Below are 18272 nucleotides of genomic sequence, written 5' to 3'. Positions count from 1 at the left end.
GTCCGGAGGAGGGCCACCCGCATGATCAGGAGTCAGCAGGGCAGGCCCTGTGAGGACAGGCTAAGGGACCTGAACCTGTTCAGCCTGTACAAGAGAAGGGTGAGCGGGGATCTAGTGGCCATTTACAAACTAGTCAGAGGGGACCAGCAGGCATTGGGGGAGTCCCTGTTCCCTGAGCACTACCAGGAATGACAAGAAATAACAGTCACAAGGTGGCAGAGGGTAGATTCAGACTAGACATCAGGAGGTGCTACTTCACTGTCAGGACAACTAGAATCTGGATCCAACTTCCAAGAAAAGTGGTGCTGGTTCCCTGTGGGTCTTTAAGAGGAGGCTAGATGAACACCTCACCGGGGTTGTTTGACCCCAGTACTCTTTCCTGCCATGCCAGGGGGTCAGACTTGATGATCTGCCCAGGTCCCTTCTGACTACCAACTATGAAACTGGATGCATGAGCCAGAACTGGATTCAATTTCCTTTCCTCTAGCTATATCATCTCTGAAGAGCCTTATATCCTTATAAACTTTGGTGAACGATGTAAACTAATATAGCTCTGAAAAGTAACTGTGAAGAAATGATGCCATTGCCTTTATATTTCATAGATCTTTTCCCTTTGTATACAGAGTCGCATCTGAATGTATATTCATTCTCCCAGCAGGTTCCTGTTTTCCTCCTCCCTGAAGCTGTAGGGCTGGGGTGGATTTAAACTTTATCACTAGACACAAGTTAAAGTATTTGGAAAGCAAAATCTTTCCTGACAACTTCTGACTCTGTCTGCATGATGTCAAAAGACATCAGGGGCACACACATACAAATCTCAAGACCTGTTCCCTCTTCAGTAGTCCACATGGATTTTCTTGCATGGTAGCAATGGACATCAGGAATTGTCATCACTGTGTAAAAACAGCAATATTAACAAGACATCTTCAGAGGCAGAGCATTTAGTCTGCTACTCTTGTGGAGTGTGTCAGGCTGTTTCACCCCAGTGGAAGAGTAAGTGGAAGCTATGTGTGAACACAAATGAGGTTAAGTGCCCTATGATTAGTCTTTGCCAAAGAGCACTGGTAATTAGTAGCTTCAAACCCGCTGTGACCCTTCTCTCTTATGCACAAGGGCAGGGTGTAGGCAGAGAACGGACGTGTCCGTGGGGACCTGGACTTAAGTGATCTTTATAGTAATGAAGCTCTTAATCATGCCTTCCTCTTGTAGGTCTCAGTGCTGCAACTGTGAGGTAGGAGTAAAGCTGGCAGCTGCACAGCAGGGAACTCATTAATGCAGGGTCAGGTTCCTTTCTGTTCCCTGTACTTCTTGTTTTTTACCTTATATGTCAGACAGGGAACCAAGATAGTGCAGAATAAACCCTTGCTCAAATGCTACTGGTAGAATGAGTCTTGCTTCTAACAATAACAAAGTAAATTTACCCTGCTCCAGCTACCCATTTTATGTCCAATTTCCATAATATTTAACCAGTTCACAATCATTAGTATATTTATGCCCATTTGCATTATGATCATACAGCAAGGTAAAATAATCTATTCCCAGGGAGAGGCATGGCAGTCGCATTCTCTTCCCTACATATCTGAACCCATTTGTATTCAATCATAGTGCACATGAGCAGCTTTTAGCTTGGTTCCTTTGCATGATCTGTCAATAAGCTGTGCATTTAAATAGTCCCAAAGGAGCCACTGACACAATTGATTTGGGGGTTCAACTGTGTCCACTTTCTTGGAAATCCCTCAGTATAAATTTACATGATAGCTCATCACAGATACCAAAAAGTCATTGAAGGCCTGTCTCATAAACTTGTAGTGCATTCAGTTTTTTTTAGAAGAATACAATGCTGATGTGGGGTGCATACAGGCTTGGAGCACTAACATTTTATAGCACCATCAGTTATTTTCTTTACATTTGTCTTGTATAGAGGTGTCACTTAGACAGGCACAGTGATAGTGACATTTTGAGATTAGCTCAGTTATCAGTGAAAGAGGTGAGAACAGAACTCACAACCTCCAATTGTGTATTATAGCCACTAAACTATAGTCTGTGTTCCAGAAGGTGTGGCTACACCAGTGAGACTGTGCAGGGGAAATACTACTGCAATAGTAAATACTATTAGTACATATATTCTATGATTGTACCCCATACAATCATATAGGTGACCCAGCACCAATTCTACCAACAAATTCACTTAAAAGAAAGCTCATGCATCTCTGTAAAGCAAATCCATAATAACAGATGGAAAATAAGATTCAGGTGGAAGGTTGCCAGGGTTGTTCTAATATTATTTCAAAGCCTTTATGTCAACTAATCCTTGGGATAGAATCTTAGCATTCCTGCAGGACACAACTTTTAATGTTTGAGATAGTACGTCTGCTGCAGAGTCAGGGGGTTTTTCAGAAGTCTGTTCCAGATCGAAACATGGTGTTTTTAATGTAAAGTGTTGTCACCTGTAGAAATGGCAATCTGTTGTTTTGGGTTTTTTGTTTTGTTTTGTTTTTGTTTTCCTGCCCAAATTGTGAGACAAAAAGAGCAACATTTGAACTGTTTTTTTCTTTTAGCTGTTGCCAGTAGTTCCTGAATGCAAAGTGCATAATTTCCAGGGCCTCGCATTCTCACTACATCTTTCAAGATTCCAGATAGTACTTAAGGACGCCTTCACAGAATGTGAAATATCTTTGTACAGAACAATTGCTTTCTTGCTTGTTTTTATATACTCTAATGGGAGAAACGTTGAGCTCTGGAAAACAAATAAAGGAGCCCATGTTGGCAAGAAGTCCCAGTGAAACTACAGAGTAGTCTCTTACTTATTTATCGCTATAAAGCACACCTTTCCTTATTCCCATTGTTTGAGTCATTTTGTAATGTTTTATATATAATTTTAAGTTATTTTGAGCAAGGTCAATTTTTTTGCCTTAAAACATTGGATCCTTAAATTAATGATTACTTGATTCTGAAGAAAGGAGAGGAACTAGCAACCACAGCAGGGGTGTCATCTATCTACAGAAACAACCTTGATGTCAGCAAAAGAGCAGGCTTCTCTAATCTGACCAGCTCAAGGGATAGAGGACAAGTCCTGTAGCGTGCACACCTAAGTGCATTTGGTCTGTGCAATGAGAATATATGACTGTCCACTAAGAAGTATACTGCAGTCACTCTTTTATGTACATGACATGTATTAATTATAAGCCATAGGACCAAATTCTTTTTTGTGAGTAAGCCTCATTCCATGGATAACACCAGAAAATGTCCCCATGAGCAATGCAAGAAATAATATAACAGATACAAAAAAGATGCTAAACTATAAATTACTTCTATCAAATAACAGTACAGCTGAAAATTAAATTCATATGTCACTACATCCTGCCTAGGCTAGCCTTGACACTGAACATAAACCCTGGTCATCATATCATAGATGAAAGTACAAAGCAGAAAACTTTGGGAAAAAGAGAAAAAAATGCTATATCCATAATTATTTTGCCTCATTATTGGCATTCTTTCCCCTGATTTCTGGTTACAGAATTCATGAAGGGCTATGGGTCACATGTTATATGGTCTAGTATCTGACAGTTGTTCAGGATACATAAACCATAAACCAGTGGAGATTACCACATGAAAGCCATCTTCAGGCTTCAACATTCCTTTTATTCAGTAAAAACCTTTTCAAAGACCAACCCCCCTGCTGCTTGTTTTCAGCTAAGAGCAAAATTATCCTGTTGCCATGTGTTCCATCAACCCTTATCCAAACCCAAACTACCTCCTCTTCCGAATGTCATGGTTCAAACTTCAGTGTAATATTTGGTTGTTTGCTTCCTTTATTCAGGGTCAGATCCCGATGCCATTACTCATACTGAGTTAGCCAAGGGAACATTTTGGACGTAAGGTCCTACTCAGCAGTCTCAGCTTACGCCATGTGGCATTAGAATCTGTTCTGTATTTGTAAGCTCTTTTAAACAGGGAGAATCTTGTATGAATGGTCCTTTACTTCAAACCCTTGCTAAAAAGAATAGTGCTCTGCACCTAAATCTGTAGTCCATAGAATAAACCTTCCACTTTGTACTGTAGGGAAGGAGGTGAAGGGTCTAGTTTAGACAGCTTAATATCACAATAGACAGATGTCCTGTTTTGGGGTGGGGGAAAGTTCCTATTTGAATTTAAATGAGCAGGTAACGGATCACACTGACAGCAAGATCAAGTCCTCAGTTCAGTCATAGATGGCACTGCACTGAGCTTAACAGTGGAAGTGACCTAAGGAAGAGCACTTGACTGCTGAAAATTTGTCCAACAGTTCTCCCAACTATATAGTTTATCCAGTAAAACATATCACAAAAAATGCTTGTCTCTCTGAGTTTCACAGTAATTTTTAACAAGGTAGAGACCTAAGACTAAAAAAAAAAAACTTATGGCATTTTATATACGTATTTTTTATAATTAAAAGTTGCCTTTGTTAATACATTTCTAACAACATTTTATCATTTAAGCTTTCCTTTCATTTGGCCTTTTCACAGAAGCAACATATACAGAACAGGTTTAATTCTTCAGTTTATTTCAAGATTCTTCATTTTTTTTCTTGATTTATAGTTAAGGTTTTTCAGATATGAGTGATATACATTCTTAAACTACTTTCAGGGTAAATGTTTAGAATATAAAGCTATATAATGTGGTAAGAATATCTAAGAATATAATAATTTTAAATCATATTTAAATTATTAACAATGTGCTTTATTGTTTATGAACTTAAATGTTGGAATATATCACTAATACATATGTGCTCACATCATTTGCTATGCTTCTGCATTTCATTATTGTTCAGACACGTAGCATAAATGAAACATAAATATAGTGGATTTCTCAGGACTTCTCTCTGTTCACCTGGGATTCACTCTGTCTGCTCCTTGCCAAAGTCATAAAACTTGATCTTGCCAGGTGCTGAATGCTCAGGCCCTGCAAAATGTATAAGCGGGTGCTGAACTTGATGCACAAGAGTAGAGTGCTGGAGTGTTCTGCATCTCGCAGGACCAAAACCATTAAGAGGCAGATTTGGATCATGCACAACTTCATTGACTTTGCACATGCTTATATCAACTGTTTTGCCTATCCTGACACGATTGTCTTAGTCAGAGATGGTGTGAAAGGGGAAGTAAATGTGCATTTGAGATGATGCTTCACCTCTATTGCAGACTGCAGATTTGTCTGTGTAATTTCTTTAAGGCAGAAAGAATTTCTTAAGCTTCTTTTTATCTTGTGCTAATTAATGTTTGGAGCACAACAGTAATGTTTTTTCCTATTACCATTGCTTTCCCTCTGCAGAAACCTGACAAACAATAAGATCAAGGAGATCCGTGAAGGCACATTTGATGGGGCATCCGGGGTGCAGGAACTGATTTTGACACAGAATCAGCTGGAATCTGTGCATGGACGAATGTTTAGGGGCCTCACAGGACTCAAGACATTGTAAGTGCAAAGCCTGTGTTCCTCTGTTGAAAGAGTACTGTTTGTGTGTCAGCTTGGGAGCTTGATAACAACCAGGCCGGTTAACAACACTGTTCTTGAACAGAGAGTTCACAGGACAGGGAATGCATCACTGTATCTGAAATGTATTCTGTATATTTATAGTTCAATGAAAGTGTTCAGTTGCTATTTCTTTATAAACCAGGTTTTCAAGGGTTGGAAACTTGACAGTGAGATTGAGTTGGGCCAGAGCAGAGTGGATTTAATTGTTAGCAGTTTAAAGTTGTTACATTGAAGAACCTTTTAAAAATTCTACTAAAACTTTAACCACCACATTCACACACGGTGACTTTCTTCCATAATGCCTTACAAATGTTAATTATGAATTGTTATAACCATTGTACAAATAGGAAACTTTGAGTTAGGAGTTATGCACTTAGGGCTGGGACTACGATGCAACAAACTTATATACATGAGCTTTAAGCAGGCATCAATCTAGCCATGGCAGCATGGAAGATGACACAGGTAAAGCCCAGGCAAGAAGCTGGGTAACTACTCAGCCTGAGTAGCTATACAGTGACACAATTATGACCAGTCCAGAGCTGACCAGTTTAAAGCTAGCTCTGATGTATCAGAATAGTTCAGACCAACACATTCAATAACTTGGGAACTTAAATTAAACATCTAAAACCCATATCTAATCACATTATGGTGGTGCTCACCCCTTAGGTTCTGGAGATGTACTAGCACAGGCTCCAGCAGCCACATAGACAAGCCAGTGTACTCAAAATACTTCATTGTATGGGTGCCACAACTAAAATGGGGTGTGGCTGCAGCCCTCTTCACCTTGGGTCTGCCCATGCATATGTAGTGGTGCCTAGATAGAGATAAAAAGCAGTATGTGTAGAAGGCTGGGATCACTGTTGGCATCTGTTACATCCCTTAGAGACAGAAATTACAGTATGTGTAGGGGGCTAGGGACAGAAATTACACATAAACCAGTTTAAGTGATTAGAAACTGATTTAAACCTGTTACAGAACAGAAGTTCAGTGCATATAAACCAGTTTGAAAATGGCTGAAACTGGTTTTAAGATAAACCTGGCTGAAGGTAGTATCAGACTTAACTGATTTAGGTCAAACCAGTTTATGAAAGTTCTGTCTCAGACCCCTTCCTGGTTCAAGTTAAATCAGAGTCCCCCAGCATCCCAACATTTCCAGCCCTGGGCTGGGCTGGGCTGGGCTGGGCTGGGCTGGGCTGTCTGCTCCAGAGAGCATGGCTGGCCCCACTCTTCTTCTCCCTAGCTGGAGCAGTGAGGGCTGGTTCAATGGCCTCACTTGCTGGCTTACTGCTCCTCCCTCCCCCTCAGACAAACCCCTGCTGGGGTCTGGGGCCAGGGAGTGGGGTTAAACTTCTCTTCTCCCAAGTGTGGAGCTTTCCTGCCCTTCTTACTTGGTGCTGGCTGTGAATGTGGACTACAAATTCTACGGTACCTGGAAGCAAGAAGAGGAAGTGATGAGAAACTGCAGAATCCTGCTGCTGTGAGTCTGGACTGCAGATCTTAGAGACCTCAGGGGCAGCAGGAAGAGGAAGCAAACACACAGCCCATGCTGGCTGTGCGCCAGAGAGCCATGCTATAGCAACCCCCAGCTTCTGGCATAAGCCACTGCAGGCATCTGGTTGCATTTCCTGAATCAAACGTGAATGTCTGTTCATTCGCTTGTTGATTCAATCTTTGCAGCTGAGACTAACTTTTAAAGACTGAATCAATTCAGCTTTGGGCTTTTTGATTGTCTGCACTTAGCCAGTGCATCTGGTGAAATCAGAAAGAATGATGGCACATGGTTGATAATGTGAGCTATACTTGATAAATATATATATATATATATATATATATATATATATTTTGTACAATCTCCCTATTCTAAAGGACGAGATACCTAAACAATACAGCAGAAGGGCCTCAAAGTGCCATTTAAATACTATTTACAATGGTCATTTTATACATGACAACAAATAGCTTCTTACTTTGCAAAGTCTCATAGTGCCAATTCCTTCAGTCCTCATTGAAGACAACCCCCTCAGTTAACTTCACTTACTGGTTTGCCTGCATAAGACTATGACAGATTAACCTAGAATGAGAAATGGAGACTTTTCCCTTCACTGTTCCTTTAACATATATTTTTTGTGGCATAGTCCATCTGTTCTTTAATTCGGTGCATGCATTTTACTAAGGAAATTTTAAATACTGTCTGTGGATACTAAATTAACTTGTTATACTATAAAAGTAGCCCCTGGCAGTGCTTCCAAACATGATTAAGTTTTTTTTTTCATTAAAAAAAAATATTTAGCTCTGAAGCTGTCCTGTTGTTCTGACCTGCATTTTCCCCCTAGCTGCTTAAGCAGTCTAAATATACTCAGCATGAAATGAAAATCTCTAAGTATAAGTGTTCCTTCAGGAAGGGCACACAGTGTGTGGTGTGTTCTGGTATAAAACTTAATTTTTTGGCTTGAGAGACATATATGTATTTTTATCTATAAGCCTACTTTCTTCGGACATAAAAACTATGGCCTTAAACCAAGAAGCCACATTGGAGATATTCATGGTCTAATTTTAATATCCTTTTTCTATAAACATATTAAATGATTATTGGAGATGCATAGGCATTTACACTTCCAGTCTTTCTAGTGAGATTCAGCTACCCTCTAATCCTTGCTGAATGGAATCCAGAAAGGGCATCATACTGATATATTGCTGTAGTATGCTATTCTTCCAAAAGTTACCTAATCCTAAAGTGACCCCAACAGTTTTCTTATGTACTAATACATTCTTTCTAGAGCTTAAAGCATAGGTGGAAATACTGTGTGGCATGATATGATGGTTCCCCTTAAAGGTAGTATCTTCCTAAGCTCTCCCTCTGAGTTCCTATTGATCTCAGATTTTTACATGGTTTTGAATGCCTGAGGAAGTAGGACCCATGTATTTATCCTATAGGTGGTTGGGATGATAACTGGATTTAGTAGTGTGTAAACCCAAAAGCATGTAAGTGTCTCTTATTAAAATGTAACCATCTCTCACTAGCATTTTTAACGTGTCTGTCAGTGCCTTATAAATACTCAGTATGGGGTGTAAGCCCAGGCATCCAGTAGGATTGAATTCAGTGCAGACTGAACATGTTTGATACCACAGAAATGCTTGCTTTCATAGTAGATGATCAGACTTTTGGAGCAGATGCACAAATCTGTGCTTGTTTTGCAGCCTTCATATGGTACACTTAAGTTACTGAATGGTATTTAACCCAAAGATGAATATCACGGCTACATCGTGGGCACATTTACACATTTGGTAATGCACACTAGTTACTGTGCATTTAGTTTAGTAGTTGCTTAATGAAGTACTAACTAAATGTGCGGTAACTACAGTTACTGCGTAGTAGTACCAGTTTATGGGTTTTTTGTGATGCTTACTGCACAGTAGCCTAACACTACTGCGTAGTAGTGTATTAGCACATTTTTGCCCGGCACCCTAGCACATTGCATTAAGCATCTCATGTAGACATGCCCACTGATATGTAAGGACCCAGATCTTATTTGATAGAAAATGTGACATATGCCTCATGTAGCTCTAAATCCTTTGTTGCTATGAGAATAAATTAGATGCTACACTATTTTGGATTAATTAGGTTTTAACACCAAGGTCATTGTTACCATAACAACTCAGGACAATGCATGTTCCAAAACACAGCTCAAATTCATCTGATCCAAGTGCTGTGCAAAAAGGCATTTTATAGGGTCTATACTGCCTTCCGTGTCTGGTTCAGGAAAGTTAATGGTGATAACGAGATTTCAGAGGTTTTGCTCTAAAAAGTCTTTTCCTATAGCAAAGATTAGCTTCTGCCACCGTTGTTTCATTTTAAGATGTTTAAATATGGATTTAAAGAAACTGTTTAGGATGGGAATGTTTTTAATGCAGTTTGTTTCTTATCATGGTCAGAAGGTAGCCAGAGGCTGTATCATGTGGTCTCAGAAATCCATTTTAGGTTACATTTATGCTTAGCAAATTAATAGATGTTTTAATTTTACTGAATGTCTAAATAGCAAAGGTATCTAGACACACTGTATTTTCAGATGCATGGCACCCACAACCTGTTAATGCTATATGAGAGAAATGAGCTTTACATTCATGACACATTGTAGAGATGTGAATTTGACCCTTTCTTGGCTTTTGACCATCAAAGGACAGAATGAAATCCGGTCCTCACCTAGCATCTGTTACAGCCCTGTATGAGAAACAATGTTCTAATCTCTGTTCTAAACTTTTCTCCCCTTTCAAGCAATACAAACAAGTATTCTAATGTCTGAATTTTTGCAGGATGCTGCGGAACAACTTAATCAGCTGTATAAGCAATGACACCTTTGCAGGGCTAAGCTCAGTGAGGTTACTCTCACTATATGACAATCACATCAGTACCCTCACACCAGGAGCCTTCAATACACTTGTCTCTTTGTCCACAATGTAAGTCATCTTTTTATTTTTATTTATTTATTTCAATAATGCCATTGCTCAATCCTTTCATTTTAAAAAAGAGGTATTTTCATGTGCAAAATCACAGTGGTTAATTGTTCAGATGGGGAAAACACAAATTTATCTTATGACCTACTGGAATTAGTGAACTGGAAAGTCTAGACCTGCTGCTATAATCTCCATCCTAGAATATCAAAGCAATTGACACATGAAATAGTAACACCTTCAGCCCAAGCCATTGCTGAATTTGTCAATTCAGAGATAATACCCTATGATTGAAAAATAGGATATTTAGTACCTACTTTTAAAACAGAGAAAGTGTAATCTGGGCACTTACAAGCCTATTAGCTTGTCTTCAACAGTAGGGAAAGTCTTAGAATAGATGCTGAAGAAAGAAATAAACAAAGGATATAGAAGCAAATGGAAAATGGGACAAAACACAACAATGGTATAGCTGAAGGAGATCATGTTAGACTAATTTAGTATCCTCTGTGATAAATTAAACAGACTTCCTGAATAGGGCTATTCAGATCATTTAATTTATCTAGATTTAACCAATGCTTTTGCTATCATATCTCATTGGAAATGTTTAGTCAAAGTGGAGAGGATGGGGATCAGTGCCACATTTGTGAGGGGGGATAAGGAGTTGGCTCAAAGGGATGCTACGCTACATTATGTTGCAAAGTGAGTTATCAAACTGGAGTGTGGTTACCTGTGATGTTCCTCAGTGACAGAACTATCTTGTTTAATATTTCTGTTTATGACACTGGCACTGGAGTAAAATGTTCTCATGAAATTTGCAGATGACAGTAAGATGGTGGGTGTTGCTGCTATGGAAGTGAATTTGATTATCATACAGGAATGTTTAGATAATCTTATGGAATGGAGCATTAGAATGAAATTTAATTATATGAAGAGCAAAGGCAAGCAGTTGGGGATCAGTAACAAGGACTTTGGCCATCTGACATGTGCATAGACTAGAGGCAACTGAGGAAGAGAAAGTCCTGGGAGTACTGGTCAGTTGTGGGAAGATCATGAGCTTCCAGTGTAATACAGCTCTAACAAAGGCTAATATGCAATCCCAGGCTGTATTCACTGAAGGATATTGAGTAGAGACAAGAAGTTACTAGTATCATTGTACAAAGTCCCAAGAATGCTGCATGTGAGTCTAGTTATGACTATTCAAACAAAGTTTAACTGGAATGGTTTCAAAGGAGGGCTACTAAGGCAGTTAAAGGATTGGAGACTCTTTCTTATGGAAAAAAAAATTAAAGGAGTTTTACTTATTGAACTGAACAAAGTAAAGATTGAGAGAAAAACTACATTCATTGGGTGAGCATTAGAGAGGGAGAACAGCTTTTTAGGCAAAAAATAACACACTTGCAAAATCAAGTAGCTGCAAACTGGCTACATATTAATTTAAATTGGAAACAAAATGGTTTCTAATGATCAGAGAACTGACATTTTGTAGTGGTCTTTTAAGCCAAACAATAGAGGCAAAGAACCTCTTTGGCTAGGGACAGGTAACCCTTTAGCTAAGAGCACTTTAGCTAGGGACAGAAGTTACACATACACTAGTTTAAGTGATCAGAAACTGGTTTAAACCTGTAACAGAACAGAAGTTCAGTCCACATAAACCAGTTTCAAAATGGCCAAAACTGGTTTAAGATAAACCTGGCTGAATGTAGGTTCAAACTCAACTGTTTTGGGTCAAACCACTTTATGCAACGTCCATCTCAGACCCTTCATGGTTTAAGTTAAACAGAGTCCTCCAGCATCCCAGGATGCTCTGCAGCCCTGGGCTGGGCTGGGCTGGGCTGGGCTGGGCTGTGCTCTGTGCTCCAGAGAGCAGAGCTGGCCCCTCTGTTCTCTAGCCCAAGCATGGGTGTGGCCAGATACCAGCATGTAACGGCCCCCTGAAGCAAAGGGAGCAGGAAAGGGGTTTATTCCCTCCTCTCTCCCCTCTCCCTCCAGAAAATCTCAGCTGGGGTCTGCCAGCCTCAGCCACCACCTCTGCTACCAACTTATAGCCAGGCGGGGGAGGGGTTTTAATTCTTCCCTCTGTCCACTCTCCCCGCAGCGACTGCAGCCGAGGTCTGCTAACCCTGGCTGCTGCCTCCACCGATCTCTCCCTGTGTAGGGCAAGTGGTGGAATAAGCCCCCTCCCTGCCCCCTTCTCCAGACACTGGATCGAGGGAGGAAATTAACTGTTTCCCTGCCCCCTTCACCTAAGTGGGCCATGGTGTCCCAGGGTGCACAAGCCTCTTCTCAGTGGGAGGACTGCTTTGCAGGCTGGAGTGGGGAAAGCAGAGCTGCCTCTGAGTGTGTGGGATAAGCAGTGGCACCAGAGCTCAAAGGGGTGGCCATAGCTCCCTAAGCCTCCTTTAGTGCACTGCTGCTGTTCACCCCACACAGTCTGTGGCAGCTCTGCCTGTCCCACTCCTGCTCCCACCTACAGTGCAGCCCCCCTGCTGGGAAGAGGCTTGCACTCCCTGGGAAACCATGACGGGCTGCTGCCCTGTGAAGGTTGCTCCCCCCTTGCTACTCCAGTGGCAGGAGCAAAGGCATGGCCAGAGGCTGGCTGGCATGGCCCCCTTAGGCAAAGGGGGCAGGGAGGGGATTTATTTTACCCCTCCCTATGGCTTCTGGTGAAGGAGGCAGGGAGGGGCTTATTCCACCACTCACCCTGCACAAGGAGTGATTGGCAGAGGTGGCAGCCAGATCTGGCAAACCCCGCCTGTGGTCCCCCAAAAAATAAACCTCCTCCTTGCCCCCTTTGCCTCAGGGGGCCCTGGCAGCTGGCCTCTGCCCATGTCTCTGCCCCTCCACTGCAACACTGAAAGCAGAATGCCAGGCAGACCCCGGTCTAGGTCCATGCTGTTGGGACAGGGAGGGGGGAATTAAACCGCCTCCCTGGCCAGTTCATTTGATGCCACTGCCTGGGCCTGACCATACACCCCCAGCATAACTTCTCTGAAGCTGAGGGCATGAACTAGCACCCCCTGGCTTCTGATCTGAGCCACTGCAGGCATGTGTCTGTATTTCCTGAGTCAAAAGCGAATGTTTATTCACTTGCAAATTGGTTCAGTCTGGGCAGGTTAGACTAACCTGCAAAGATTGAATGAATTCAGACTCTGGCTTTTTGAATGTCTATCCCTAGCCTTTAAGACTGAACTGGATAAGCTTCTGAAAGGGAAGGTATGATAGGACAGGAGTTATGGCTTAACAATCCATGTGTATGGTATGCAAAATCATGGATTTGCAGTCTGAATCTTAAGGTATAGAAGTAACTCGCTTGTAGTGTAATAGAAATCACTCACTTGTAGTCTCATAATCCCATGCTTTAGGGCTTTTGCTGATCATTGGTTATGGCCTAGAAGGATTCTCTCCCCTCCCCCATGAATACTACAAGTATCTAGAGGGGTTTTTACCTTCCTTTAATTTGGGGTGCTTTTTTTGTACCTTGAAATCTCAGAAGTTCCTGCATTCTTTCCCATAGGTCAGATTGTCAAGAAATGAGGAAAGGTAAGGGGGGAGAATGCCTCCCTTTGTAGTGTGTGTCCTTTTCTAGGATTTTCATCAGCTACTTCCATGGCATTACAGTTGCTGGGCATTGGGACATCTCCCATGCTTTCAGCTATGGTGGGTGCATCCACATGAGGTGTTTACTGCAGTTGCCTAATTAGCTGCATGTCTACATGTGCGACCCTGTTAGGCCGCAGAAAACTAGTAAACTGCAGAAGGTTAGTAGTTGTAAATACAAGTACTGTCCTGCTGCAGATTTTTTTCGTAAGCAGCAATGCACATGTAGATGCTGACCTAGGTGGCTAGGGCATGAAGGTTCTTCAGTGTGGGGTGCTGCCTGCCGACTGGTCCCTTACTGGAGCACTCTTGTGCCCCAGCGAGCCCCTCTGCGGCATGTTGAACCGCGTCAGAGCAGCCCTACACTGATAGGCTAACTCCCTGGGCCCCCTGCCAATTGGGGCTACTCTAACACAGCTCAACATGCTTCATTTCCATGTGCACATGTAAACGTGGTGCCCAGGAGCAATAAACTCCGGGATGATATGTGCCAGAGTTTATTGCTTCACATTAATATGCACATGTAGATGTGCCCAGTATGTTGTAGGATATACTGCTTTGGGTATTCTGCCTTGTAGTTGTGTGTGAGCATTTGAAGTTTATTTTAAGGATTTTTTGGGTAAATAATTGCTTGTGAACACAGGGAACTGGACTTGATGTCTCAAGAGGTTCCTTCCACCCATACGTTCCTATGAGGCTGTTTTAGTGCATCCATGCCCAGACTCATTTTGTCAAGAGGGAGGAAGAAAGGTGATTGTTTGGTTTTGTTTTAATTCAACTAAATAGCAAAAGGTAAAAAGAAAATGATACTGTAAAATGAGTCTCCAAGGCTAGGATTTCCCAAGGAGCTGAGGACGGTCAGGGATAGAGTTCTTGTTGACATGGAATTTGAAAATCCCAGCCTAAACATCTTCACAGAATTCTCAAGACATACCTACAGCATCACTGTCTTTTCTCTTCTACATTTTCTGGCTTCCTATCTATTTTAACACTAAACATAGACTGATAAATATTGAGGGAGTCTGGTCTATGTTTCCAGCTGTGAATGGAAAACTGGTGTAGCTGTTAATGAAAGTTGTCTACTTAGTCCCCTGCACTCTGCCCTGAATACACATCCAAACTGTCCAACCAAAACAAATTCTTCGCTGTTCTTGCATTTTTTTGGCTTTCAAAGTAACCCCTATGGCATTTTCTTGCTTTAAATTTATCACAAGATATTTTTGAGGAGATAGCACAGATGCTCTGTTGCACCTTTGTTCATTTTATTGTCTCTGCTGGTTGTTAACCGTAACCTTTCCCCAGCAAGTCTTCTCATGCTGTGGTACTATGGAATCAGGACGAGAGCCACAGCTCCCCTTTCCTCCCCCTTCCAGAAAATACTTCTAAAAACTTAAGAAGTTTAATGGAACTGTTCTCCATTTGCAAGCCTCCTGTATATGTATTGGTTAAGTCAGACTTCCAAAAAGCTAGTCCACACATGTGCTAGCTCATCCCCTGTGCTGCCAGGATTGCTGCTTACGTCTGCTTGTTTATTTGCTTTTTGCCACAGTCACTTCTTGCCTCTTTCCATGGATACTTCATACGTGGCAACATCCCCCAGAGTTAGCCTACAAGGAAATTCATGCCTGAATTTCACACTCTCTAAAAGGCAGCTGTACTGTGCTGCCTACAATTAATGTATTTGTTTAAAAAAATTCCCTCAGTCATTGCTCCCATCCTCCTATCCTCTACGTGCCCTTACAAGATATCTACTCAATGAAGAAACTAGCTCTTAAGTACTTTTGAATGTCAGGAAAGCAGCTAGCTCATTTGTGCTTTACTATAAAGAAAAAAAGCTGGAGTTTCTCTTGCTTTACACCACTCATTTTAATCTTGGTTCCAAGGCTAATTTTTGTTCCTGTAATGTTTCAGTATCAGGGAAGTTTTTACACCTTCCTGTATATCATTCACCTGCAAGTAAAGGATATTATAACTTCTGGTAGTATCTGTTAAAGCTGGTGATCATTTGATTGCACTTTTGGTCCTAAAATACTCAGTAGTAACCATTTTGGCTATGGAAGATGCATGCTGTTTCCCTGAAAATATCAAAACAAAGAATTTTATTCAGCAGGTTTTTTTATGTAGGTTGACTCAACATTGAAAAAAGTCAAAAAGGCTCCCTTTGACTTTTATGGACAGTGGTTGAGGCTACAGTGACCTTTCAACTATAAATGCAAAATGGGTAAATGTGTTTTCGCAGCTTTCTTTTCATAACAGAATGCCATTATGGAAGAGAATACCTAAAGGATGACACTATGAAAGATCATACATATTGCTTCTGTGACTCAGCCAGTTCAAGCTTTCATTATCCCATTCACCCCAAATTATGAGAGTTACTCATTATTTGTAATGATTTACTTTTTTGCATTTGTTAATCTGAAAATATGAACCAATCTGGGAGTTAAAAGAACAAATATTCACAATATTCACAATTGTCAAAATCTGTATTGCCCCATTCACCAGGATTAAAAAGCAACTGGTCTCTTCTTCTTACTGCTGACATCAGTGCCAGCACCACTGATGCTATCAGAATGTGTGCAGCTCTGAAAATAGCACTCTAATGAATAGTTTCCAGTTGAGAAGTACATACATTTTTCTTGAGTCACAGTAAAATCACAGCTATTTTTATTATTCCTTACCACCAGAGTGTTAAATTAATTAGTTAATTGGAGTCCAAATATTTCAATGTGTTTGCATTTATGCCTGCATAGTGCTCAGAACTTGTCTCCCAGTCCCCATGCACTCAGGGAATCACGTTTATACACACAGGAAATTTCCCATAAATTAAACGTACAAAAAGGCCTCATTGACTTGTGATTTTGAATGAGTTTACCTAGATTTCTGAGGATACTGCCAAGCTGATTTTAACAACATCAAGCCTAGTTACAATTCAGACCTCTAGCAAATTGCCAGTGTTCCTTTTAATATTCAAACTTCTGGCAATTTAAGCTGCTTGACAATTTTCAATAATGACATTTTTATTTGACTGTCTGCTTCTTTACTTCAAGCTTTCTATGAACCTTTCACTTGAAAAGTATTATTGAAACCTTTTAGAATTAAATGCTCATTGTCCAGCTCTGCTAAAATCCTGCTTGCCTTGTTTCTGAGTGAATGGTTCTGTCACTAAGTATAGAAGATCTGATTAGTTAATTTTATACCACTTTAACTGTCAAACATTACTTCTTGTGATCTGAAAATCTCCACTTTAATGGCCTCAGTCAAACTTCAGTGTAATACCACTGCTATTTATTGTCCCTTCCAGGCATTTGGGTTACTTGTTGTCTAAAAGAATTTTGCAGTGAAGCTTCTGCTCCACATGATGCTTTGATATTGACCTCATGGTCCTGTTAAGGGTTGCATCATAATGGTGCCATGGAAACAACCTGAGCTATGTTATGGTGCTCAAAAATCTCTGTTTGTTTTTTAGTACAATTAGAAAGAAACTAGTGAAGGTGTCAGTTTATTTAGAAAAAAATATGATTCATTGATAACTCATTTGTAAATATATTTAATGCAGCACACTTAGAAAACCAGACTTCCTAAAACAGAAACAATAAAAAAAGGTTTGGTTACCTTCCAACTGCTGATCATGCAATGAGATTTAACTAAAAAACCCAAGCTTCACTAATACTATTAATAATAATACTAGAAGCTTGCTTTCTGGAGAAATTGGTCCTGGAACCTACAAAAGGAAAGGCTGTTCTTGACCTAGTATTAATCAGTGTGCAGGATTTGGTGCAAAGGTTAATTGTTATGGAGCTGCTCTGCAATAGTGGCCACAGTGCAATTTGGTTTGACATCCACGTAGGAGAGGAGACTAGAAGAGAATCTACCACGGTAGCTGTTAACTTTCAAAAGGGAGACTACGCCAAAATGAGGAAGCTAAAGTTTAACACAGAAGTTAAAAAGGGTCCCTAAGGGGTGAAGAATTTGCAAACAGCATGGGAACTGCTTAAGAACACCATATTGGAGGCACAAAGCAAATGCATACCGCAAATCAAAAAAAAAATGGAAAGCAGACCAAAAGAAAGCCAGCATGGTTTAATGGTGGAGTTGCAGAAGCAATAAGCAGAAAAAAGGCTTCTCTCAAGAGATGGAATCCTGATGAGAAAAATAAAATGAGTATAAACTCTGGCAACTGTAAGACCATAATAAAACAAACAAAGAAAGAATTTGAGGAGAAAATTGCTAGAGACATAAAAGGTGACAATAAAAATTACTTTTAAGTATATTAGAAGCCAGAGACCTGCCAGGGAGTCAGTTGGGGCTCTGCATGACCAGGTTGTAACAGGGTGCTGAAGGATGACAAGGCCATTACTGGGAAACTAAATGCATTTGCTGCATGCCCCCCAGTGGCCATTCATGGATCGGGGGGGGAGGGGACTCCCTCTGTAACTGATCCCACTGGTGGGTGTGGGGGTCGCCCTTGGCCAGTCCTGCCAACTCGCAAGTGGCAGCGGTGCACCGCTGGCACTTCCAGGAACACTGCTGGCACTTCTAAGTGAGCCCTCACTCACTGGCTGGTGCTCTCGGGGGGGGGCACCAGTGCTCTCACCTGCCCCCACCACCCAGAACACTGGCTGACAGGGAACCAGTGCTCTCAGGGGGTGCATGTGCACCCCCTGCACATCGCCATTGATTTGCTTCATCTGTCTTCACTGTGGAAAATGTTTTGGAAG

General features: G+C 41.1%; 1 protein-coding gene across 4 annotated transcripts in view; it reads left to right on the top strand.

Moving 5' to 3' along the window:
- The window catches only part of SLIT3 (slit guidance ligand 3), a 1179950-nt gene that overhangs the window by 919641 nt on the left and 242037 nt on the right, over nt 1–18272 (top strand). For all 4 annotated transcript variants that reach the window (XM_019506517.1, XM_019506518.1, XM_019506516.1 and 1 more), the window contains 2 exons: nt 5308–5451; nt 9820–9963. In XM_019506517.1, coding sequence (XP_019362062.1) covers nt 5308–5451; nt 9820–9963 — 288 coding nt within the window. The remainder of the gene's footprint in view (nt 1–5307; nt 5452–9819; nt 9964–18272) is intronic.

The sequence above is a fragment of the Gavialis gangeticus genome, unplaced genomic scaffold (genome assembly GCF_001723915.1).
Source record: "Gavialis gangeticus isolate Ggan-Ray unplaced genomic scaffold, GavGan_comp1, whole genome shotgun sequence".
Taxonomy (NCBI): domain Eukaryota; kingdom Metazoa; phylum Chordata; order Crocodylia; family Gavialidae; genus Gavialis; species Gavialis gangeticus.
Note: the sequence above shows the minus strand (reverse complement) of the source record. Positions and strands in the feature narration are given on the sequence as shown.